Genomic DNA, 25243 nt, shown 5'->3' with positions numbered 1-25243 from the left:
AGCACACAGGCTTAGTTGCTCTGAGGTATGTGGCATCTTCCTGGACCACGAAACAAACCCACGTCCCTTGCATTAGAAGGCAGATTCTTAACCACTGGACACCCAGGGAAGTCCTTGATCTGTAGCTCTCTATGTAGCCTGGATACTGATGCTTTGTCTGTCGTGTGCATTTTATATCAATACATCTCCCAGCCATGTGGCTTGGCTTTAAATTTTGTTTATATTATTACTACACAATACTTTGGAATTTGAATGTAGTTAAATCTATCTGTATTTTCTATATTATTTATGCTTCTTGTTGCTTGAAATCTTTACATCATGATGTCTAGAAAAGATTTTCATTTAAGAGTTTAAAGTTTTCTTTTTTCATCTTTAGCATCCCTCTGCATTGACTTTGGTGATCAGAGTGATAGAGAGGTGCAGTTCTCTTTTTTCCCGCACGGAAAACAAATTTCCCACCAGTTATTTGAAGGAATGGATTTAAATACCACCTCTGACATATGCTGAACCTCCAATCTGCATGTCTCTGTCTCTGAGCTCTCAGTTCTGCCCCGTTTATTTATTTGTATATCCTTCTGCCAAACTCTCCTTGTCTTTCCTACTTCACTTGTATAATAAGTCTTACCTGGAGGATCATTCGCACCCTGTTCAATATCTTCAAAGTTGTCTTGACGACTCTTGATTGTTCTTTCATATGACTTTAGGAAAAGCTTGACATGTTTCTGAAAACCTTTTTTTCCCCCTGAAAACAATAATTTTTTTAAAAAACCTTTACTTAGCCCTTTGAAACTGAAATAGATTTATAGATTAATTGGATAACTGACATGTTTACAGTTGAGTCTTTCCTTCTACAAGAAATGTATACTCTCTATGTACCTATGTCTCTTGAATGACCATCAATCAAGTTTTCTAATTTTCTTCATAAAATCTTACACATCCCTTAGATTTATCCCTTGGCACTTAAGAGTTTTATGTGCTTTTATGAAAGTTATCCTTTATAAATAGCATTTTTTATTTATTGCAAATATTTAGAAATGAGATGGCAGAATTGCCAAGAATGTGAAGAGCCTGGGATTTTGCCCTACTCAGACCCTTAGCTGTCAGAGTGTCTTGGATGATGAGACTCCTGGGTCAGAGACAAAGAACTTCATTACTGGTGGCTCAGCAAGTAGCATGAGCTTCCTGTTTGAGTCAGTGGTTCCGCTTGCCCTTCAAGTCCCAAGGGCTGCTGCCCATGCACCGAGTGAGTTGGCCTAATTGCTGAGGAACCCTGCATTGAGGGGACCCAAATGCCTGATCTTGGCTGCAGACGGAGACATTATCTTGATTATATTGGACAGTGAGCAAGTCTGCCCTCTGCTCTGGAGGAAGACGCTTATTCTATATTCCAAAGATGGTTGACATGCAGATATTCTTTAAGAGAGTGTCAAGGAAAAGTCCAAAGGTCATTTAATGCCTCTGATTGCAGGTCATCCAGGAGTGCAACCTATGGGAAATTGCCTCTCACTATGAATCCTCTTAATAGTTTTAAGAATTTGTCTGTGGAATCTCTTAGAATTTCTGGGTAGACAATCACTTAATCTACAAATATATAACGACCATTTTGTTTCTTCCTTTTCAATGGTTTATATCATTTCTCCCCCTTTTTCTCACTGTACAAGCTGCAAAATCTAGTACAGCTTTGAACAGAAAGAGATAGTGAACAACCATTGTTTAGGTTTCTGACTTTGAAATGAATGCTTTTTAAGCTTTTATCATTGTTATGTTTACTGTAGGTTTTAGAAAGATCCTTTACAATTTTCACACTAAGGGAATTACCTCCTGCAAGTTACCTGGTGGCCTGGTTAGGATTCGATGCTTTCATTGCTGTATCCTGGGTTCAATCCTTGGTCAGAGAACTGAGATTCCCTAAGTCAAAAATAAATGAAATAAAAATAAAAGTACATTGAGAAAACAAACAAAAATAGCCCTTAGAAATTAAAAATATAATATAAAAAAAAACCTCAGTGTAAGAATTTCCAGCTTCTAATAGGGCTGGGTTATTTGGGTCAACTGTCACTATTCCCCTGAATAAAAACTTTACAATAAGGATAAAACATATTTCAAAAATTAAAAAAGGAAGCCCCTCCTGTCCCTAGTTTGCCAAGAGTTTGAATAAGTTGCTTTTTCTTTATCTGTTTTATACGATCATAGGATTTTTGTATCTTTTAACCCGTTAATGCTGCAACTTAACATGAAAATTTTCAAATGTTAAAATAGCCTTGCATTCTTGGAATAAACCCAACTTGGTCATTATGTATTTTTAAATATATTGCTGTATTTAGTTTGATAATATTGTGTTTAGTGTATTTGTATCCATATCCATTATTGAGATTGACTTTCCTGTCTCAAACTGTCCTTGCCTGGGTTGAGTACCAAGGTTCTACTAGCCACATAAAGTATAAAGGGTTGTTTGTGTTTCTGTTTTATTTTTTGAAGCCATTAGTATAAGTTATGGACTCTTTGTTCTCTGAGTACGTCCCTGAGCTCAAGGGACCGTCATGGTCACTAAGAGTGAAAGAGAGCAGCTGAACTGAGACTCTGAGCCCATGACACGTGAAACGGAGGTCCAATCATTTCCCCAGGCAGATGCTGCGAGTGGGGCTCGGTTAGCCCTCATCTCAGTGAGTTCAGAAGATATCAAGAAGAGGTGGCAAGAATACACAGAAGAACTGTACAAAAAAGATCTTCATGACCCAGATAATCACGATGGTATGATCACTCACCTGGAGCCAGACATCCTGGAATGTGAAGTCAAGTGGGACTTAGGAAGCATCACTACAAACAAAGCTAGTGGAGGTGATGGAATTCCAGTTGAGCTATTTCAAGTCTTGAAAGATGATGCTTTGAAAGTGCCACACTCAATATGCCAGCAAATTTGGAAAACTCAACAGTGGCCACAGGACTGAAAAAGGTCAGTTTTCATTCCAATCCCAAAGAAAGGCAATGCCAAAGCATGCTCAAACTACCACACAATTGCACTCATCTCACACGCTAGTAAAGTAATGCTCAAAATTCTCCGAGCCAGGCTTCAGCAATATGTGAACCGTGAACTTCCTGGTGTTCAAGCTGGTTTTAGAAAAGGCAGAGGAACCAGAGATCAAGTTGCCAACATCCGCTGGATCATGGAAAAAGCAAGAGAGTTCCAGAAAAACATCTATTTCTGCTTTATTGACTATGCCAAAGCCTTTGACTGTGTGGATCACAATAAACTGTGGAAAATTCTGAAAGAGATGGGAATACCAGACCACCTGACCTGCCTCTTGAGAAATCTGTATGCAGGTCAGGAAGCAACAGTGAAAACTGGACATGAAACAACAGACTGGTTCCAAATAGGAAAAGGAGTACGTCAAGGCTGTATATTGTACCCTGCTTATTTAACTTATATGCAGAGTACATCATGAGAAATGTTGGACTGGAAGAAACACAAGCTGGAATCAAGATTGCTGGGAGAAATATCAATAACCTCAGATATGCAGATGACACCACTCTTATGGCAGAAAGTGAAGAGGAACTCAAAAGCCTCTTGATGAAAGTGAAAGTGGAGAGTGAAAAAGTTGGCTTAAAGCTCAACATTCAGAAAACGAAGATCATGGCATTCAGTCCCATCACTTCATGGGAAATAGATGGGGAAACAGTGGAAACAGTGTCAGACTTTATTTTCTGGGCTCCAAAATCACTGCAGATGGTGACTGCAGCCATGAAATTAAAAGACGCTTACTCCTTGGAAGGAAAGTTATGACCAACCTAGATAGCATATTCAAAAGCAGAGACATTACTTTGCCAACAAAGGTCCATCTAGTCAAGGCTATGGTTTTCCTGTGGTCATGTATGGATGTCAGAGTTGGACTCTGAAGAAAGCTGAGCACTGAAGAATTGATGCTTTTGAACTGTGGTGTTGGAGAAGACTCTTGAGAGTCCCTTGGACTGCAAGGAGATCCAACCAGTCCATTCTGAAGGAGATCAGTCCTGAGTGTTCTTTGGAAGGAATGATGCTAAAGCTGAAACTCCAGTACTTTGGCCACCTCATGTGAAGAGTTGACTCATTGGAAAAGACTCTGATGCTGGGAAGGATTGGGGGCAGGAGGAGAAGGGGACGACAGAGGATGAGATGGCTGGATGGCATCATTGACTCGATGGACGTGAGTCAGTGAACTCTGGGAGTTGGTGATGGACAGGGAGGCCTGGCATGCTGCGATTCATGGGGTCGAAAAGAGTCAGACACGACTGAGCGACTGAACTGAACTGAACTGAACAGTGAGTTCATCCTAAGCTGAGGTCCCACATTTTACATCATCAGCAATGAAAGTGATATTTTGTCTCTTATATTTACTCTTGTATTTTATTTCCCAGCATGCCAGAATAAAGACCAAGGAAGAGAAAGGACACCCCCCCACACACACCCCCGCAGATTTGATCCCTGACTGGGGAACTAAGATCCTTCCTGCCACGAAGCTAAAAAAAAAATATTTCCCAAAGTATAGTACATGAACCACTGCTGTGGATAATATTTAGTGGTAAATAAATACACCTTTGTTATCTTTTATTTAGCTTTAATTTTTCATTTTTGATGTGGACCATTTTTTAAGTGTTTATTGAGTTTATTACGATATTGCTTGTTTCACGTTTTTGGTTTTTTGGCCCTGAGGCATGTGGGATCATAGCTCCCAAACCAGGGATTGAACCCATCCCCTCGCTGTGTTAGAAGGCAAAGCCTTGAGCACTGCACTGCCAGGGAAGTCCCTACTCTTACTTAGTCAAGTATAGTTGATTTACAATGTTGTGTTAGTTTCTGGTATACAGAAAAGTGATTCAGTTTTTTATATATTTATTCTTGTTCATATTATTTTACATTAAGTAAACCTCTGCTGTATTAAGAGTTTTGTGTTTGTTTTCACATAGATTATAAGATATAACCGTATAATTACAAATAATAAGAGATATAATTTTAACAACACACTTGTAGTTTTATATGTATAATGTAGGACTGGAGAAGGCACTGGCACCCCACTCCAGTACTCTTGCCTGGAAAATCCCATGGACAGAGGAGCCTGGTGGGCTGCAGTCCATGGGGTCGCAAAGAGTCAGACACGACTGAGCGACTTCACTTTCACTTTTCACTTTCGTGCGTTGAAGAAGGAAATGGCAACCCACTCCAGTGTTCTTGCCTGGAGAATCCCAGGGACGGGGAGCCTGGTGGGCTGCCGTCTATGGGGTCACACAGAGTCGGACACGACTGAATCGACTTAGCAGCAGCAGCAGCAGCAGCCATGTAGGACTAGGACAGTCAATTCAAAGAAAAATAATACCATGAGTAAACAGTAATGCAGGTAGTAAGAAGATATGGCAAAAATTAAATAGTGGTATGTGAATAACCAAAGTTTAGAAAATATTCAAGAAAAGACCTGTTTAGTGAATAACAAGCCAGTATCGGCCACCAACTCTCCTTTACAAATACACTCACATCAGGAACATACATAGAGACAGACAGGTTAAAAAGTAAGAGAGAAAGAAGACATACAGATGGCCAACAGGCACATGGAAAGATCCTCAACGTCATTCATCATCAAAGAAATACAAATTAAAACCGCAGTGAGATATTACCTCACACCTATTAGGAAGGCTATCATAAGAAAGACCATGAATAACAAATGTCGGCGAGGACATGGAGGAAGCTGAACCCTTGTACATTGTTGATGGGAATGTAAATTGGTGCAGCCACTGAGGAAAATAACATAGTGGATTTTCAAAAAGCTAAAAATAGAACTACCATAAGACCCAGCAATTCCACTCCTGGGTATATATCCAAAAAAAAAAAAAAAAAAGAGAGAGAGAAGAAAATACTAATTCAAAAAGATAACGCTCCTCAATGTTCATAGCAGTGTTTACAATTGCTAAGACATGGAAGCAACCTGTGTTCATCAACAGAAGAATGGATAAGATGTTGTTATTATTCAGCCATTTAACAAAGAATGAAAATTTTCCACTTACAACAACATGAATGGATTTGGAGAGTATTGTGTTCAGTGAAATAAGACAGAGAAAAACAAATACTGTGCAGTATCATTTAAATGTGGAATCTAAAACAAGCAAAACTAGTGAACATAACAAAAAAAGAAGCAGATTCACAGATACAGAGAACTAACTAGTGGTTACCAGTGGGGAGGGGGAGGGGTGAGACAGGAGCAGGGGTTAAAAGGCACAAACTATTATGTATAAAATAAATAAGCCACAAGGATACATTATATAACAGAGAATATAGCCAATATTTTATCATAGCTACAAGTGGAATAGAACCTTTAAAAATTGTGCATCACTACGCTGTACCCTGGTAACTTGTAACACTGTTCAGCGGCTGTGAGCTGTGCTCAGTCACTCAGTCGTGTCTGACTCTTTGCGACCCCATGGACTGTAGCCTGCCAGCCTCCTCTGTCCACGAGGACTGTCCAGGCAAGAATACTGGAGTGGGTTGCCATGCCCTCCTCCAGGGGATCTTCCCAATCCAGGGAAACCAGGTCTCCCTCAGTGCAGGTGGATTCTTTACCAGCTAAGCTAACAGGGAAGCCTGTATATCGACTATATCTCAATTTTTCAAAAGTAAAAATATTTTAAAAAAGAAAAAAATGAGAAAGAAGTACTTTCTAAAAAAACTGAGTAATTTTTTTCAAAAGGACCAGGGTTCCTACTCAGAGTGCTGGGGTCTAGAGTAGATCGCTTCTTATTTGGCCCAGGGTGGGAACTCGTCTGGTTGCCTATTGGTCCCCCTTTCCACACCCCATAAAGTGAAGCTTGCTGGTTGACCTCCTGACTCAGTAAGCGTACAACAAATTAAAGTCATTTTCAGACATGCGATGAAGCTTTTCTCCCATGCACTCCTTTTTAAAATGTCATTTGAAGATGCACGTCAGCAAAACAGAGGCAAAACTCCAGAAAGATAAAGTTAAGAGATTCACGAAAGAGTGGAATTAACCCAACAGTACAATGAATAGAAATGCCAGAGGTCTATAAAACCATCAGTCAAAATTAGAACAGGAAGTCAGAGGGTTTGGAGAAGAATGTCCTTAAGAAAAAAATGGGCTTCATTCAAAAAATAATGTAATTAAGAAGCTGGAAGATTCTAATGACCTGATTTAAAAGGCATATGTTTCTTTTCTCAACAAGAGAAGAGAAAAGCAATGAAAAACTCCTGGAGAACAAAAAGTTGTATAAGAGAGTCATGGCCCAAATACAAAGCGAATTAAAATGTAACATGACTTTGAGTATCTAAAGGAATGTAGAAAAATATATTTGAACTTGGAGCCTGGAGCATTTCTTCTTCAAGAACATTTCAACTATAAGATCATAGTTCCTTCTTTAGAGGTCCCAGAATGCTAGTTAGTTCTATAGGGAATGATGTTTGCATAGTCATAAAGTTTTTTAGACATTTTATTGATTTTTCAATTTTGAAGTTCAGAGATACACAACACACAAAACCAGAGCATTTTAATTGTGGGTACAGAACCAGATGCAAAAGTAATGGTTTAGCAGGAAGAGGGAGGCCAAGAGTGATCAAGGAGGGTGTCTCATCTTAAAGCCAAGAGATGTTACATAAGATTAGGGGCACAAGAAAAAGAAGCTGGAAAGTGTGTCTCTAACCGAACTCTGGGGGCAAAGTACCTTTGCTGAACTTCTTGTCTTTAATAGCAGGACACCGTTAGCTCCTCAACAGCCACCTCCTCTCCTTCCTTTAGAACCCATATATCTCAGGTAGGCACATGGGCTACTCAGAAAAACATTATATCCCTCAGCTTCCCTTGCAGTTACGTGTGACCAGGTGACCAAATTCAGGCCAACTGGATGTAACAGAAGAGACGTGCCTCCCGCTAGCTGGAATATGGGTGGAGCTGGCCACCTCTGACCCAGGACAAGAGTTTTAGCTAAGACTTATATGTAAGCTATGTGTCAGGTAATTTTCTAAGTGCTTTGAATGTATCAAGTCATTTTAACCTAACGAGGGTGTGTATTTCCTATTGCTGCTATAAAAAATTACAGTGCTGATGTTTAAAAAATTATTATTATTGACTTTGGATGTGCTGGCTCTTTGTGGTGGCATACAGACTTTTACGTTGCGGAGCGCGGGCTCTAGAGTGAGAGCCCTCGGTAGCTGTGGCTTTCAGGCTTAGTTCTCTGCAGCATGTGGGATCTTAGTTCCTTGAGCAGGGAGCAAACCCGCCTCCCCTGCGTTGCAAGTTGGATTCTCAACCACTGGACCCCCAGGGAAGTCCCTACAGCAGTGATTTAAAAAAAAAAGTTCTCTTACCATTCTGGAGATCAGAAGTCTAAAAACAGTGTGCCAGCTGGGCTTCTCCCTTTTGGAGACTCAGGGAAGAATCCACCACTTTGCCTTTTAGAGCTCCGAGTGGCCACCTATAATTCCTCAGTTCACGATCCTGTCATCATATCACTACAGTTTCTTGCTTCCATCATTACATCTCCTATTATTATTTTGATTTCTTGCCTCCCTCTTATAAGTGCCCTGGTGATTACATTGGACCAAACTGGGCCAATCAGGATAACATCTCAAGATTCTTAACATAACCATTTCTGCAAAGTCCCCCTTTTTTTGCCATATAAGGCTATATTCACAGTTTCTAGGGGTTAGGACATAGATATCTTTAGAAAGTGAGAGTCGTTCAGTTGTGTCCAACTCTATGCGACCCCATGGCCCACCAGACTAACATCTTTGGGGGAACATTCTTCTTCCTATCTTAGGCTGAAACTATATCATGCCCATTTAACAGATGATGAAATTCAAGCACAGAGAAGTTAAGTAGTATGCTCACAGACACATAGCTCATAAGTGGCAGATCCATGATTTAAACCTGGACAATCTGGCGCCAGAACCGGTGCTCAAAACGGGTACTTTTCTGTCCCAGCAGAGTTCTGGCTTTCTGATGATCGTTGAGCCACCTCACCAGCCCTGGGTGTCCTGGCGAGAAAAATCAACATCCATCTTTCTAAGTCACTGTGACTAGGAGAATCTTTGTTAGAGTAGCTTCTTATACAGAAATCAATAGCTACTCTACATAATTAAAAATAATGATTTTATGTTGTTTTATTCTGAATGTTTGGAATCTTTCACAAGGAAAATGTACTCTTCATTCATTTCAAATGTGTTTCAGAGGGTATGGCTGCCAATCAGTCTACATCACACCCTCACTCACACCCTTCAGGAACTCTACTGCCTCTTGGATGGAGCCCAAGCTCCTCAGCCTAGACTCAAGGCCAGCCCTTCATCCATCTTTCTATTTCTCATTGCTTCCCTCTGTGGGAGCACCCTCAGGCCAAACTAGCATTTACTGGGGCCCCAGAACAGACCCGTGGCCATGCCCACCCCTCATGCTGTCCCCTCTGCTTGAAATCCTGCCCCCTTTTCCTCTCTCCCTTCTGCCCAGCATGTTTCACTCAAAGCCCGTCTGAGAACTTCTATTCATCCCTCAAGACCTAGCCCCAGTTGCCCCTGGAGCTTTTTTGTTTATCTTGGTTTTTTCTCTGTCCTGTTATAAGATTTTCCTCATATGAATGGTGATCCAAGACATAGCGAACTCACTCTTCACCTCTAGTCCACACACACACACACACAGACTCACATACACCCGTCCCAGGAAGATCAGGCCTCTCCTTCTTTTGCTTCCCCTCATATCTTCCTGTGTCGAAATAGCCAAACCAGTACATGTTTCCTATGATCATTGTTTACTACTAATATTACTTTTTTTTTTAGGATCTGGATCTTTAACAAGCCTCCAGCACCAATACATGACGAGAAACAAAAACATTACTAGGGATTTCACTGGTGATCCAGTGGTGAAGACTTTCCCTTCTAATGCAGAGGTTCAGTCCCTGGTCAGGGAGCTAAGATCCTATATGCCTCGTGGCCAAAAAAAAAAAAGAATAAAACATAAAACAGAAGCAATATTGTAACAAAGTCAATGAAGACTTTAAAAATGGTCCACGTCAAAAACAAACAACAAAACAAAACAAACGACAGGTAAGCCTAAGGCTATCTGGCCAAGCCTGGCTCCTTCCCATGCAGATCACTCTGATCTTTATAAATACCATGAGAATGAACATGCGGTTGTCTGTCTTTCTGGTGCCCAGCGCTTGCGGCTCTGCACACCTGCTCCGTTCACAGCGAATACCCAACAATACGCTGAAGGTTCCTGTTGGTCTCCTAACCAGTGAACTGAGACACAGAGAGGTTGTATTATTTCCTATTGCGTTGTAACATATTACCATTAAGTGACTTAAAAGCACACAAAATTTTCTTTCTTATGTTTCTGGAGTTTAGAAGTCCAAATGTGTCTTATGAGGCTAAAAATCAAGGAACTGGCAGGGCTGCGTTTCCTCTGGAGACTTCAGGAAAGACTATGTTGCTCATCTTTTCCAGCTTCTAGAGGCTGCTATCATGCCTTGGTCCGTTGTCCCTTCCAGGGCCAGCATCGCTCTAACCTCTGCTTCTGTCCTCACATCTCCTCTTTCTCACCCGCCTGCCTCCTTATGAGGACCTGTCCTCATTACACCATATTGGGCCCACCTTGTTAACTTAGGCTGCTCCACCTCAAGACCTTTCACTTAGTCCCATCTGCAAAGCCTCTTTGGCCTTGTAACTTATTTCCAGATTCTGGGGATTAGGACACGGACATGTTTGACGGCCATGACCCAGTCCATCAGAGAGGTGAAGTGACTGGTCCAAGATCACACAGTAGTAAGCGACAGAGCCACTTCTCTAACCCAGGCCTCTCTGGCCCCAGAGCCCGTACTCCTCACCTCCTTTCAACACCAGAATTAACAAGCTGAGGGGTTTAGTCTGTGTTCCTTCGGATCCACATGCACTGCCCATTGTTGGTCCGGGCCCCGTCCCACCCCCAGGCCTGACTCCGCAGCTCCCACCCTAATGCGTTTGATACCCACTCCACCCGTGTTTACATGGGGCCTCCGCAGCCTAAGCAGGAGAACCCCCCAGCTCTGCAGCCTACCTCCCACCAGCGTCTGTTTGTTGAGTGGGTCTATGAGTGAGTGAGCAGACAGAAGACTGCTGTCTCCAGCCCCTTCTCTCTAGCTCCAGCCCTGGCGTGAAGATGCTCCCTACCTGGTGAAGCCACTGAGGATGCCTGACTTTGGGCCCTGGGCCCCTGGTTCTCCTGGTGGATGGTGGGTCCTTTCCAATCACTCAAACCCTGGAAAAAGACTGGCCTTCCCCAAAAAGAGAGGGGCACAAAACCTGAGCGCCTGGCCTGGAGATGGAGGACCTGAGGTCCCTCGGTCCCTCCTGTGGGTATGATGCTTTGTCAGGAACTTCCAGGGGTCAGTACTTTGGGGCCCAAGGACCACAGCACCCTGGCCACCTCCATGGCCTGTCTGGACTCAGCCCTCTGAAAGAATTCTCCTTTCCTGGGCCCACAGCCCACTCACTGCTGGCCTTCCCCTGGCCCCACCCACACGTCTGCTTGTTTTCTGATCTCTGTTCTTCTGACAAGCACCTCTGCCCTCCCCACCCAGAGTGTTCCCATCCCATCCTGGGCCCGTGGCAGCATTAGTGAGTTGAAAATGCAATTACATTTTGATTATTCTAGTCCCAGCCAGACAGAGGTTACTGTAAGTCACACTAGAGGGAGGGGGAGGTAGCACCTGGGGGCAGTGCCCAGGCTGACACTGGAAGATGGATATGACCCGGCCCTGTGGCTCAGAGGCTCAGGATTAGATCAACAAGGCTGGAGCTGGCTGGTTCCAGGAAAGAGGTCGCGTGGCCAAAGGTTGACTGACAGCTTGGGCAAAGCAAAGGCTTCAGGCTGGCCCTCCCTGGGAGGAGGAGGAGGCATCAGGTTGAGCGCCCAGCCTGGAGATGGAGGTTATGAGGTCCCTGGGGCCCTCCTCTGGACACAGGTGATTTGCCAGAAGCCAAGGTCTCCCAGAGGACTTCCCAGGGGGCACTAGTGGTAAAGAACCTGCCTGCCAATGCAGGAGACTTGGGTTCAATACCTGGGTCAGGAAGATCCCCTGGAGGAGGTTATGGCAACCCACTCCAGTATTCTTGCCTGGAGAATCCCATGGACAGAGGAGCCTGACAGGCTACTGTCCATAGGACTGCAAAGAGTCAGACACAAGTGGCTTAGCATGCATGCCCAGAGGACAGTGCTGTTGAGCCCAAGGACCAAACCACTGCAGCTCCTGGTGGGTCTCCTAGAGCATCAGTGGCCCCCTTGGGGGCCCCAGGATTTTCTCTGAGCAAGACACCCCAGGGTCTCTACTCCATGCCCACAGAGGCCAAATAACTGGCCTCTCCCACCCTCAAGCCATGGCTAAGGGAGCCAGACTCCAGGCTAGATGGACCTGGGGACCCAGAGCCTCCTCCCTGGCCAGGGTTTGGTAGGGGAGGAAGAAAGATCTGCTGCTTCAGGTTAGAAGGAATCACCCAGGATCCTTGTCCTGGGGAGCAGTCTCTGGGGTCCCCAGGAATGAAGAAGGATCCCTCTTAAGGGGAGATGGGACAGGTTCTGTGAAACTGGATATTGTGGGTGTGGGGTGGATTCTCAGCCTGACTCTTCCCCACATAGACACGTGCATCCCCAGTACAATGATTTGGGAGACCTGGGAAGCTCCTTGTTCACTCCAACCCAGAGTGTCTGGGAGGCCCTGAATCATGGCATTCTGGGCTGTGCGTTGGGTTTGTAGCTGTGCTGTGCTCAGCCGGTGCCCATCGCCCACGCAGGCACAGAGGGGTCTGTCCCTTTCCCATCACCACCTGTGCCTTGTTTGCTGCGGCTGTCATCTGAGCGTCCACGGGCGATCTGCCTCCCAGCCCCGCGTGTGCCGCAGCCCACTCCCCAGCCCCTACCTAGCAAACAGTCACAGCTCTAGATGGGCGGGGGACAGGGAGGATTCACTTGGGAGATTAGATGAGTCATCGCTGCGGGGGCAGACGTACCCAGTTCCATGCACGCACACTCGCAGAGCCATGGACACAAAGGCACACCACCTCATATTCCCACACTTACAGGGGAACGAACTGGGAGGCCGTGCTCGTCAAAGCTACAACCACACATCCAGACACACTGAGAGACAGACACCCCCAAGACACACACACACACACACACCCTTCATAGACATGGACACCAGTATGCATAGAGACAAATCAAGAGACACATCATACAGACACATCCCACCCTGGGTGACTCCAGTCATCAACCCAGAGCCTGTCCCCTACCCACATGCATGTTCAGACACGCACACACACACACACACACAGAGTCACACACTGGATTCCCCAAACATGTAGTCACAACCCTTACTTCTAAATACAGACACTCAAACTCTCTCTCTCTTCCCCCTGCCCCACCACACACACACACACACACACACACACACACACACACACACGTCTCCTCATCCATTCTCTATGGCAGGCAGGCACCTCGGGCAGCTCTAGATGGGTGGGGCTGGTTCAGAGCCTTGGAACCTCATGGATGCGCTGAATGATCACTTACTGTGCAGATGCTGCGCAGGGACAGAGTGCTACGTAAGCACCAGCCTCGGTCCTCTTTCCTGCCCCGGACAGGTGAAGCAGGTCCCTGACCTGCCCCCAGCTTCCCTTCCACACCCTCTATGCCTAATGTGCATCTCTAGTTCCTTTGGGAAAAAGCCTTTGGCTGCAACAGGGAAGATGGAAGTTCCAGCTCAGGAATCCCCTCCCAGGAGGGAAGGGGTGTGAGTCTCTGAGTGTCAGAGAGGAGGGTGAATCTGACGGGTTAGGAAGGTCCTGTCCGGACACAGAGGAAGGTCAAGGTGACAGCTCGATGCCTAAGAGGTCACCCTTCACTGGCTTGTGACTCCAGGAAGGCCCAACCCCCATACTTCTGTCCCTGTTTTTTCTTCTGCCTTGAGTCCACCACCCCTGCCCCCCACCCCCACCGCAGGGCTTCCTTCTCTTTAAGTCTCTACATCCCTGCTCTTGGAGACTGTCCTGACGTCCTGGTTGAATCAATCTGTCCTTCTGTGCCCCAGCAGCTCTGTCACACTGTAGAGGACTTGCCTGGCTGTGAGCCCACCTGCCTCCAGCCAGCCTGGGCACCTCTGTCTGGCAGAGGAGGATAGACCTGGAGAACTGGGCAGGTTTGAATCCCAGCTCGGCCTCTGCTGTGTGACCCTGGACAAGTCACTGAACCACGTGAGTCCAGGGTCCTTATCTGTGCAATGGGGTGGTGAACAGCCGCCTCACCGGGTTGATGTGAAGATTAGATGGGATCATGCATGGCGGGGACTGTGCAAATGGCAGCTGTAATATTCTAGCTCATTGCCTGACACACAGCTGAGAAAACGTTTGTTGAATTCATCAGCCCCTCTGCTCCCCTGAGTGCTGCCCCCATCTATCCTTCCTGTCTTGGGAGGGGTGAAGCAGTCATGAACAGAAAGGACTGGAAGGCAGATAGAATCAGAGGCTGGGAGATGGGTAAGTAGGGTCTCCAGGCATCTCTGGGAGCCCACTGCTCCAGCAACAGCTGGAGCCTAGCAGGAGACCGTGCAGGCGACGCTCTCGCACCCTGGTCACCCACCTGTGCCATCATCCTCGTCAGCTAGGTGAGGCAGCGGGCAGAGGTGGAGCTGGGACCCACCTCCAGCACTGTGGCTCTCCGAAGCTGCCCGAGGGCCCATCGGCACACAGTAGGTGCGCTCTGAATGCAGCGGAGGCGGAGGCAGGAATGTTGAATGCATGCGAACGTAATGAATGAACGGGTGGACACATGAATGAAGGTGGGATGGACGCGTGAAGTCGTGAGCTGGGAGGGACGAGCCTCTCCCTCCGCCCTCTGAGACTCGGGGGTTGGGAGACCTGCAGCCGAGACAGGCTGGGGGCCCCCCTCCCCGCCCTGCCCCTCCCGCCCCGGCCCCCCCTCCCCGCGGCGCGCAGCTCCGCGGAGCCCGCGCCCAGCCACAGCCCGCGCCTGAGCCGGCGCTCGTGCCCAGCCGAGCGAGCCCAGACAGCGCAGCCTAGGGAGGGGGCTGCCCCAGCCCGGTGCCCTGCCCCCAGACCCGGGCCCCGGAGACCGGTCTTCCGGGAGGGGAGGCGAAGTCCCGTTGCACGATCGGGGGATCAGCAGCCGAGGACGCCCAGGTCCCAGAGCCAACAGGTGCGGGGCTTGGGGGACCCCTGGGCCCGGGGTGGGCGGCTCCAGAGGACCCTCGGCGGAAGCCAGGGGTCTCGGGAGCTATGACCTAGGTGCTGGGAGGTTGGTCCCCAGCAGGCTCTGACCTCTTTCCGTCAGGTTCCTAAAGAACCCTTCGCGCTCTCGCTCCTCCGACCGCCGCCCCACAGCCTCCGAGATGCAGTGAGGTCCCGCTGGGGAAGCAGGTCCGTCGGCGCCCGGTGGGGATCTAAAGGAGACCCCTCATGCTCTTCCGGGGGTCTCCAGGGATCCGCAACCCTCCTACACACATCCGGGGTCGTCCCGGCTCAGCTTGAGGGGAGGAGGGGTCTGAGCGAGGAAGGAGCAGCGGGGTGCGAGGCCGGATTTATGAATGAAGAGGGCGGCCGGCGCGCCGGTCCAGCGACCCCTGGCGGCCGCCGGGGCTCATCGCGGTCGAGGGATTCAAAGCGGGGACTATCTGAGGCCGGGGGTGCTGACCCGCTCAGCCCCTGGGCCTGGGGCTCTCCCCTCGCTTTCAGGGAGGCTGTCAGCTCCTCCCTGCACCTCCACCCACACCGTGTGTGTGCGTGGGTGTGTGTCCACCTGGGAGGGTCTGGCAGGTCTGGTGGGCGGGGCCTGGGTCTCTGAAAGCCACCCTTGATCATTTTTTTTACAACCCCAAAATTCAGGCCCGTGAACTGACTCAGGAGAGGTGTTTGCAACCAGGATGGCTTCTCCTTCCTAAGCTGTGGTGTTTGGTGGACTCAGACAGACCATAGTGGCCTTTTGACCTTGAGCAAGGGGCTCAACCTCTCTGAGCTTCTGTCTCTTCTGCAAAGCGGAGCTCTTAATAGTGGTAACCCACAACGGCGAGGAAGCCAGCCAGTTTCTGGGTAAAACCCTTGGCGTTCATTAAAGCTGATTTCTCCTCACTGGCCCTGTGAAGCAGGTTCAGTTATTACTCTACGAGATAGATGGGGAAACCAAGGCTGAGAGGTGAGTTGACCAATTGGTATGAAGTGGGGATGCAAGGCTTTCTCCAACCATTTCAGGCTCATCCTAACCCACGATTGTGAGAATTGAGAGGGCTTATCTGCACGTAACCCAGCACATTCCCTAATATTCCCTTTCTTCCTTCCTTCCTTCAGAAGGTTTGGGGCTGGGACCCTAAACACCTGAGTGCAAGACTGGCCCCCCTCCACCGAGGGAAGTGGGCTGAAGCCTGGCCCAGGCGCACCCCTCCCTGGGGAGAGCCTGGGATGCCCGTCAGCCTTAGTGGCTCCTGAGCTCATGGAGCCCTCAGCCACCCCAGGGCCCCAGATGGGGGTCCCCACGGAGGGCAGGGAACGGTCCCCGGAGCCTCCAGACTATGAAGACGAGTTTCTCCGCTATCTGTGGCGTGATTATCTGTACCCGAAGCAGTACGAGTGGGTCCTCATAGCAGCCTACGTGGCTGTGTTCTTCGTAGCCCTGGTGGGCAACACGCTGGGTAGGTCTCCAGGTCTCTGGGAGTGCTGCGGGGTTCCCCTGGGGACTGGGAGGGGTCCTGGGCCTCACTTCTCTCCCCAGTCCCTCCTGGGTAGTGTGGGGAAGGGTCTCGCTGCAGGGGCCCGGCTGGACTGGGCGTGGCTCTGCCTCCGGCCTCACTTCTTCCCCTGCTCACCCTGCAGTGTGCCTGGCCGTGTGGCGCAACCACCACATGAGGACCGTCACCAACTACTTCATCGTCAACCTGTCCCTGGCCGATGTGCTGGTGACGGCCATCTGCCTGCCGGCTAGCTTGTTAGTAGACATCACTGAATCCTGGCTCTTCGGCCATGCCCTCTGCAAGGTCATCCCCTATCTACAGGTGAGCTCCGCCTGGGTGACCCTCGTGATCCCTCTGACACACCAAGCACAACAACCATGGCCTTGCTAGATCTCAGGGACCCTTAGTCTTGACTTTCAGATGGTGGCTCAGTACCTCGACAGGGTTATGCTCTGCTGTCAGCAAGGGCAGGCTACCAGGCCTGACACTTAAGGACAGAGACACAGCCCCAAGTACGGATACAGAGATCCCCTCCAGGTCACACCCGCAGACATACACACAGTCATTTGGGGACACATGTACAGTCACCTCCAGGCACACAGGCACACCGTGGAGGCGACAGGCACAAGCTTGCTGTGACAGAGTGCTGGGCCTGCTCCCTGATCCGGAGGTAGGGCAGATTTGAGGGGGCCTGCTGGAAAGAGTCTCCTCCCCTTCCCTCCCCTCCCACCCCTGGCCAGGGCCTTCCCTTTCCCAGTGGTGAGAATCAGGATACCCAGTGGGGTTGGCGGGATGGAAGGAGGATTGGCCAGAGGCCAGGGTTTCATTCCTTGCCTCCCTATACCCCAGAAGGCAGGGGGCACTCCTGGAGCCAGTGCCCACCTGCATCTTTGCCTCCCAGAATGAGGACTCTTTTCCCTTACAGCCTGGGGAAAGGGATGAAATCCCAGGGCAGAGAGAATGCCTCTTGGTTTTCCCATTATATTGAGGTTTTTCCAGTCAACTGATTAACTCCGGCCACCCTGAAAATAAAGACAGGCAGGTGAGGAAATTCACCTAAGGCAAGTTATTTAACCTTTCTGTTCTTCAGTTTCCTCATCTGTACCTTGGAGGTAAGATTACTCACCTTGTGGGTCATTGTGAGGGTCCTGAGAACAGTGTCTGGCACATGGTTATTTCCAGAAGTGTAAGTTAGTACACCTGCTATGTGCCAGGTCTCAGGCTGGGTGTTCTCCACCCATAATTTCATTTATTCTAAAAAGAATCCTGCCAGGATGATATATTCTCATTCTGCAGATGAGGCTCAGAGAGGGTAAGTGATTTGACCAAATCTACCCTGGCAGTAAGGCTTCCCTTGTGGTTCAGATGCCGAAGAATCTGCCTGAGACCTGGGTTCGATCCTTGGGCTGGGAAAATCCCCTGGAGGAGGGCATGGCATTCACAGGAGTATTCTTGCCATGGAAAATCCCATGGACAGAGGAGCCTGGTGGGCCACAGTCCATGGGATCACAAAGATTCGGACATGACTGAGTAACTAAGCATAGCACAGCACCCAGGCATAAGTGGTGGAGTCAGGATCAGCATTGCACCTGGATGCCTGGTATTTCTGGGCTCTGAGCTCCATCACTCACCCCATGTCTCCGGGTGGCCCCCAAAATGACTGACATTGTGTCCCCATGGGGCAGGCCGTGTCTGTGTCCGTGGCAGTGCTGACCCTCAGCTTCATCGCCTTGGACCGCTGGTATGCCATCTGCCACCCTCTGCTGTTCAAGAGCACTGCCCGGCGCGCCCGGGGCTCCATCCTGGGTATCTGGGCTGTGTCGCTGGCCGTCATGGTGCCCCAGGCTGCGGTCATGGAATGCAGCAGTGTGCTGCCCGAGCTAGCCAACCGCACCCGGCTCTTCTCCGTCTGTGATGAACGCTGGGCTGGTAAGAGCGGGAGCCTTGGGAGGGCACCTGAGGTGGGCACCTCTGGGATACATACCCAGCGGTAGACATCTCTCAGGGCACTTTTGCAGTGGGCACCCCCGGGTGTGGCTCTCTCAGGAGGACACTCTAAAGCAGGCATCTACCAGGGTTACCTCCAGGTTGGGTACCTTCTCTAGGGTCAACATCTGTGCCAGGGTTCCTCCAGGATGGACACCCATGAGCTGGGTAACTCCAGGGTCTCTCTGCCAGGGCTCTGCATGGGGCTGAGCTTCTGGCTTTGGCTCTAGTCGGGGCAGGGTGGTATTGCTAAGCGGGGCAGGCTGGGGGCCCAACCCTTCTATGTCTTGGCTCCTGCAGACGATCTCTATCCCAAGATCTACCACAGTTGCTTCTTCATCGTCACCTACCTGGCCCCGCTGGGTCTCATGGCCATGGCCTATTTCCAGATCTTCCGCAAGCTCTGGGGCCGCCAGGTGAGGCCCACTCTGGTGTCACTGTCTGGTCTGGGAGGGCACAAGGGTCCTCATCTGAGGGAGTACACAGTTCTCTGCCTTCAGAACATGCCGTTCTGGCTGCACCCAGAGAGGCAAGGCCTAGGGACACACTCCAGGCCAGAAGTGCGAGTGCCGGCCCTGGAACCAAAGTGACTGACACTGTCGTAGTGTCAGTAGTTATCACGCCGGGCACTCCCAGCCAGTCTTGTATCCTCTCCACCACCAAACATTATCCCCAACTCCATATATGAGAGAACTGAGACCTAGAGAGGCAAAGCAACTTCTCCCAAATCCTTCACAGTGAGTGGAAGGGCAGGGACTAAAACCCAGGTCTGGGGGTTCCAGTGCTCGGTGCAGGGCCTCAGCAACAGGAATTGTACCTCTGTGCTGCTTCCCAGTTACGCACTTGGCTTGCAGTGTCTTCACAGCATTAATATTTAACCGAAGAAGCAATATTACCCACAATACAAACGCTGAGTAAGGGCGACCAGTTCCACAGCCAATGAGTAACAGCCTTCCTGGTTCCAGAGCCTTCCTTCTCTCCTCTATTACGAACTGACCGACAGCAAGTTCCATGGGGTGGGGGGTGGGGGTGGCGTTTGCCAAGGGAGGGGGTGCTCCGTGGCAGTGGCACTTGTGGGGGTGAGCCCTGCATCAGGGCCTGGACAGGGAGAGGATGCCAGCCTGAACACGAGCAGGCTTGCGGTCCACCAACACTTGCCATCTGCTCCTCACAGTCCCCCAGTCAACAGGAACAAGTGCAGAGTGAGAGAAAGTCACTCAGTTGTGTTCGACTCTTTGTGACCCCATGGACTGTACAGTCCCTGGAATTCTCCAGGCCAGAATACTTGAGTGGGTAGCCTTTCCCTTCTCCAGTTCTGATATAGATTCTCAAACATTGTGCAAAGTGAAAGTTGCTCAGTCCTGTCTGACCAACAGGAAACACGAAGGCTCAGAAAAGAAAAGTGAGTCACATACCAAGGTCACACAGCTCATGAACGGCTGAGCCGGCCCTAGACCCCAGGTTTCCTGAACTCTAGCCCCATGCCCTTCTGCTGTAGGGTGATTCAGGTGTCTAGTGTGGGAGAGGCTGTGAAGGTTTCTGTGCTGCTCCAGGAGCCCAGAATCATCAGAGGCCTACAGGCACCGACCTAGGCTGGGACCTGTGCTCTGAGGCCCAGGCCATTCCATGCTGCCCACCTGTTCACCCCTTGCTCGGGCCTCCTAGAGTCAGGCATGGGCCAGGGGAAGGCACAACTCACCACTGAGGAAGATGGATGGGTAGCTAGGAGGATGTTCAGGCCCCAGGCTGTGACCTGGGGACTTGTCGAGCGTCCCCTACCTCATCTATAACTAAAGGCCAATAACATGTTCCCAAGAGGTATATTGTGGGAGGGCTCACAATGAGCTAATGGAAAAACGGAAGTATACTCAAGTCCAGGATATTGGTCTTTATCATGATTATTAGTTCCTTCCTACTGCAAGGGTTTGGTCCCTTGCTCACTTCTGCCCTGCCCCAGAGTCCAGCCCAGCAAAGCAGAACACCCCTCCCAAGGTGCTACCCACAACTGCTGTCTGTGTGCTGGACAGATCCCTGGCACCACGTCAGCCCTGGTCAGGAACTGGAAGCGGCCCTCAGTCCAGCTGGAGGAGCAGGGGCAAGGCCTGGGTGCAGAGCCCCAGCCTCGGGCCCGCGCCTTCCTGGCCGAGGTGAAGCAGATGCGGGCTCGGAGGAAGACAGCCAAGATGCTGATGGTGGTGCTGCTGGTCTTTGCCCTCTGCTACCTGCCCATCAGTGTCCTCAACGTCCTCAAGAGGTGAGAGCACATGGGGAGCGGCTGGGGTGGGGAGAGGTGGTGGAGTCAAGGGAAAGGAGAGTTCTCGGCTTTAGAGAAAGAACGGGCCCACCGCTCACTCACTGTGTGACCTTGGGGCAGTTGTTTCTCTTTTTTGAGCCTCAATCTCCTCATCTGTAAAATGGGAAGAATAACCCGCCTGCCTCCTAAGGCTATCCTCTCATCTGTTCAGTCAGTCATCAGGTTGTAGGGGCTGGGAACAGAGTGAACAGGTGCAGGGTACAATGTCCTGCCTTGGTGGAAATGACATCTGGTGGACAAGAATGGACATATTAATATATTACAATGTCAGCCAGCAATAACTGCTAGGAAGAAAAAAATAGGGAAAGGGGATAAAAAGTGACAATGACCGAGATTGGTGGCAGTTTTTAAAAATCTTTTTTTTAAAGATGTAATGGTTTTTAAAAAAGGCCTGAGAAAGTGACATTTGGCAGAGACTTGAAGGGAGGGACCACACCCATGGGTATCTGGAATAGCAGAGGCCGTGGTGGGGTGGGGGTGGGGAGAGCCAAATACCGGGCCGTTCCACAATGTGAGACAATCTGAGCGAGAGTTTGTGCTCCGCCACTTCCCGGCTGTGTGATCTTGGGCACATCACTTTGCTTCTCTGAATCTGTTTCTCTATTTGAAAATCGGATGATGTCTATGACTCACCATGCTGCTGTGAAGACAGATGATAAAGGGGAAGGGGAGCCCCAGGGGATCGGACGGTCGGTGACGGAGCAGAGGTGCCCTGGCTCCTGCCCCTAGGCCCACTTCGGCCATACACTCTGTGTTCAAGAACCCCAAACTGTGGTCAGGACCCTAGACCCAGAGGCCCAGGAAAAGGCCATCTGGTGAACAGAAGGGACCGTGGGACTCCTGTACTTTACAGCCATTCATGAGCTGTGTGACCTTGGACAACTCACTTTCCTTTTCTGAGTCTTGGTTTTCCTGTATGCTAGATGAGGATGGTGACTCCTGCCCAACAAAACACACACACACACCCCGTTTCTGAGTGTCCTGCCCCTCCCGGTCCTAGGGTGTTTGGGATGTTCCGCCAAGCCAGCGACCGGGAAGCTGTCTATGCCTGCTTCACTTTCTCCCACTGGCTGGTGTATGCCAACAGCGCTGCCAACCCCATCATCTACAACTTCCTCAGTGGTGAGTGGACTGGGGACGCAGAGTAACAGAGGGTGGCAACAGTCCCCAGGACGGCAGTCTCTGCATCTCCACTCCAGGCTGAATAAAGCCTGGGAGGATACACCTGCTCCCTCCTGGGGACTGTGACCCTGCTCTGGGCACCCCCACTCAGGGGAAACACCTGGCCCCACCCAGGAGCCCTGGTTTGAGTGGGAGACAGGCCACACTCCCAGTAGTGGCCGAAGAAGGTGTCCAGCACCTGGATCCAGTTTTGCAGATGATGCAGACCAGTGGGTGGGCGGGAGCGCTGCGGGAGGGCCAGCTCACCTCCACCCCTGCCTGACACATGCAGAGCAGGACCACGGATCAGCCAGTCTGGTTGACACAGGCTCCAGATGGAGCCCCTGTCTGAAAAGGTGACTGCATAATCAAGGCATGGGAGGAAGGGAGGGCCACCAGCAGAGGCAGCCCAGAGCCAGGAAGTGGCTTCCCCATGCCCAGCTAGACACATACTGGCAGTATGGCCAGGATCTGGAGGGGCTACCCCTGAATCCACCTGCCTCCAGCACCAGCCCTGTCACTCTCCAGGCATCTGTGGTCCCCTCTCCCTGCAGGTCTCCTCTCCCAGCTGTCCCACAGCCCCCACCCGCCTCCACTACCTCCCAGCCTCAGGGTGGAAAGGCCCCACCCCGGCCCCCGCCTGGGCTCAGCAGAGTGTGACTCACCAGACCTCTGACTTGGACCAGGCCTGAGAACCAGATGACTCTTCAAGCCTGGACACAAAACGATTTTTGCGAAAACGTTGAAAAGTTAAAGAAGGGGCCAGGGTCAGTATCTTAGCCTTCACCGAGACTAAAGAATTACTTAACAAAGGCTAGCCACTGGTTTCCGGCTCAGAGAACAGAAATGAGCATGTGCTGGAGAGCATTCCTTAACTGACTCTACATTTACTGAGAGCCTACTCTGTGTTGGGGGCTTCCCTGGTGGCTCAGACGGTAAAAAAATCTGCCTGCGATGCAGGAGACCTGGGTTTGATCCCTGAGTTGGGACAGTCCCCTGGAGGAGGGCATGGCAACCCACTCCATTATTCTTGCCTGGAGAATCCCCATGGACAGAGGAGTCTGGCAGGCTACAATCTATGGGGTCGCAAAGAGTCAGACACAGCTGCGTGTCTAAGCACAGCACTGTGTGCTCAGCCCTCTGCTGGGCACCAGCGTGGCTTGCCAGTGATGAAACGTGGTTGTTCAGTTACAGCAGTCTATTGCCTGGGGTCCTCTGGCTGAACAGGTGGTCATGGTGGTCCCTCCTTCCCCACTGTTCCCCCACTCTCAACTTTAAGTGAAGGTCTTTAGAATTAGAACGGGGTCCAAATTCTGCATGGTGACAGGCCAGCGGACCTGGGTGTCTCATCAGTGGAGTGAGGAGGATGAAGGACTCGGGCCCCTCAGGGTGCTGGGGTGAGCTGGATGACGAGCCCAGGCACCAGGCACAGCGCCTCGTTTGAGGGCCACTGCTGTGGTCATCTTCACCACTGTGGGGCAGAGGTGGGCAAAGCCTAGCCACAGATGGTGAGCCCTGAGCCCCTTCACCTACACGCCGGCCGGGGCGGAGGTGACCTGAGGTCCCTGAGCCAGACGCCACGTTTTGAGCCGGGCTCAGAGCCAGGGCGCTGTCAAGGAATCAGATGAAAATTGCATTTCTCCTTGGGAATCTGCTCCAGGGCCTATCCTCTCTCTACCTGGCAGGGGCGAGGTTGCCTTGGGGCTGTCTCCTGCCTGGGGCTACCCTTCCTCCCCCCACCCCTTGCCCCCGTTCACAGGCAGCTTGGCTTGAGCTATGTCGGTGTTCCTGGGCCGAAGCCCATCTCTGTCTGCTTATGGCTGTGTCTTCTGTCTCCCAACCAAGGCAAGTTCCGGGAGCAGTTTAAGGCTGCCTTCTCCTGCTGCCTGCCTGGCCTGGGTCCCTGCGTCTCTCTGAAGGTCCCCAGCCCTCGCTCCTCTGCCAGCCACAAGTCCTTGTCCTTGCAGAGCCGGTGCTCCGTCTCCAAAGCCTCGGAGCACGTGCTGCTCACCAGCGTCACCACGGTGCTGCCCTGAGCGGGCGCCAGGCCGGTGGCTCTAGGGGGGCGTGCAACCTGTCCTCTGCCTGGGCTGCTCCTCTGGCTCTTGGGGGCCCGCCCCCACGACTCGTGGAAAGACTGCTGGTTGCAGTGTGAGGCCGCCTGGGGCTCCACTCCTAGTTTTCTGCCTGTTTGCCTCCGGGCAGTGTCACTTCCCTTCTCTCAACTGTGTGCCCTAAGAGGGACACAGGATGCGAGGATTAAGCACGCTCAGGATAAATGGAAAGCTCTCCGTAAACTGCAAAGCATTACAGACAAGATTATCGTCTCGCTCCTTTCACTTGGCCATACCCCATGGTACCATCCATCGCCATCATCCTTCCAGAGCTTGGCCTGCCTCCCAAAGACCTTCTCCTACCCAATTACAGGTCTTCCCTGGAGTCTGCTTTAAGGGTCCCAGCAGGCATTTCCATCTGGTCCAGGGGCTCCCTAAAACCCAGACTGCACTTGGCAGCCGCTCCTTGAGGCCTGTGTGAACTAATCTGAGCCGAGTCCCTCTCTGGTGGGAAAACAGCCCCCCACCCCCCACCAGGTGCCAAGTGCACACACCACAGTCTGGACCCCGCTGACTGGTGGTGTCACAGAACACTCTCCATGTGGCTGTTTGGCAGGGAGGCTAGCAGCCTGAAGCAACTGTCATTAAAAGCCTGGCACTGACTGTTCTCTTTCCTTGTCATTACACAAAACCTGGGCTTCTTAGGAGGGAGAAGGTAGGGAGTGAGAAGCTGGGGAGGCTGGGGGAGGAGGGGGCGGTCAAGGCAGCGCTGGAAGGCAGCTCTCTGCTGACCCCTCTTGCCCCCGACACACTGAATCCCAGGTGGCTCCTGGCCAGGCCTCGGGGCTCACAGGCTGCTGCCCCCTCATGAGGCGCTGATCCTGGTGCCAGACCTGTCGTGGCCACATCTGTCAGCTCCTGGGCCCAAGAGCCTGTGGAAGGTGAGAGGGTGGGCAGACAGCAGGGTTAACTGGTTTACTGTTATCTTCACTTTCTTGGA

At 50.6% G+C, this 25243-nt stretch overlaps 1 protein-coding gene and 1 long non-coding RNA gene across 5 annotated transcripts; one reads left to right on the top strand and one right to left on the bottom strand.

Moving 5' to 3' along the window:
• Positions 1–96: 96 nt before the first annotated feature.
• On the bottom strand, positions 97–15413 carry LOC113877535. Of its 2 annotated transcripts, none has more exons than XR_003506757.1 (3): positions 15326–15413; positions 1833–1908; positions 97–742 (listed from the first exon to the last, which is right to left on the bottom strand). It is a non-coding gene; the product is annotated as an uncharacterized LOC113877535 (long non-coding RNA). The 2 variants fall into 2 exon arrangements; XR_003506758.1 differs by lacking the exon at positions 15326–15413 and adding an exon at positions 8339–9410.
• On the top strand, positions 15340–24906 carry HCRTR1 (hypocretin receptor 1). Of its 3 annotated transcripts, none has more exons than XR_003506756.1 (9): positions 15340–15424; positions 15890–16689; positions 16871–17049; positions 18414–18657; positions 19015–19130; positions 20742–20968; positions 22029–22150; positions 22744–22956; positions 24035–24118. XR_003506756.1 is itself a non-coding variant. In XM_027517717.1 (9 exons), the coding sequence occupies exons 3-9, from the start codon at positions 16491–16493 to the stop codon at positions 24223–24225; spliced, it is 1278 nt and encodes a 425-aa protein (XP_027373518.1). In that variant the 5' UTR covers positions 15340–15424; positions 15890–16196; positions 16349–16490; the 3' UTR covers positions 24226–24906. The 3 variants fall into 3 exon arrangements, 2 of the variants coding, with proteins under 2 accessions (XP_027373518.1, XP_027373509.1); XM_027517717.1 differs by lacking the exon at positions 22744–22956 and having other exon boundaries at positions 15890–16196; positions 16349–16689; positions 24035–24906; XM_027517708.1 differs by lacking the exon at positions 22744–22956 and having other exon boundaries at positions 24035–24906.
• The last annotated feature ends 337 nt before the right edge of the window (positions 24907–25243 follow it).

Source organism: Bos indicus x Bos taurus, chromosome 2, assembly GCF_003369695.1.
Source record: "Bos indicus x Bos taurus breed Angus x Brahman F1 hybrid chromosome 2, Bos_hybrid_MaternalHap_v2.0, whole genome shotgun sequence".
Lineage (NCBI taxonomy): Eukaryota > Metazoa > Chordata > Mammalia > Artiodactyla > Bovidae > Bos > Bos indicus x Bos taurus.
The sequence above is the reverse complement of the archived record's forward strand: the minus strand, read 5'-3'. Positions and strand labels throughout refer to the sequence as shown.

Excerpts from the sequence above, each read along its gene's own strand:
- HCRTR1 (XM_027517717.1), top strand. The coding sequence starts at position 16,491 with ATGGAGCCCTCAGCCACCCCAGGGCCCCAGATGGGGGTCCCCACGGAG. Across the intron at positions 18,658-19,014 it reads CTGTGATGAACGCTGGGCTG|ACGATCTCTATCCCAAGATC; the intron begins GTAAGAGCGGGA and ends TGGCTCCTGCAG. Across the intron at positions 20,969-22,028 it reads GTCCTCAACGTCCTCAAGAG|GGTGTTTGGGATGTTCCGCC; the intron begins GTGAGAGCACAT and ends TCCCGGTCCTAG.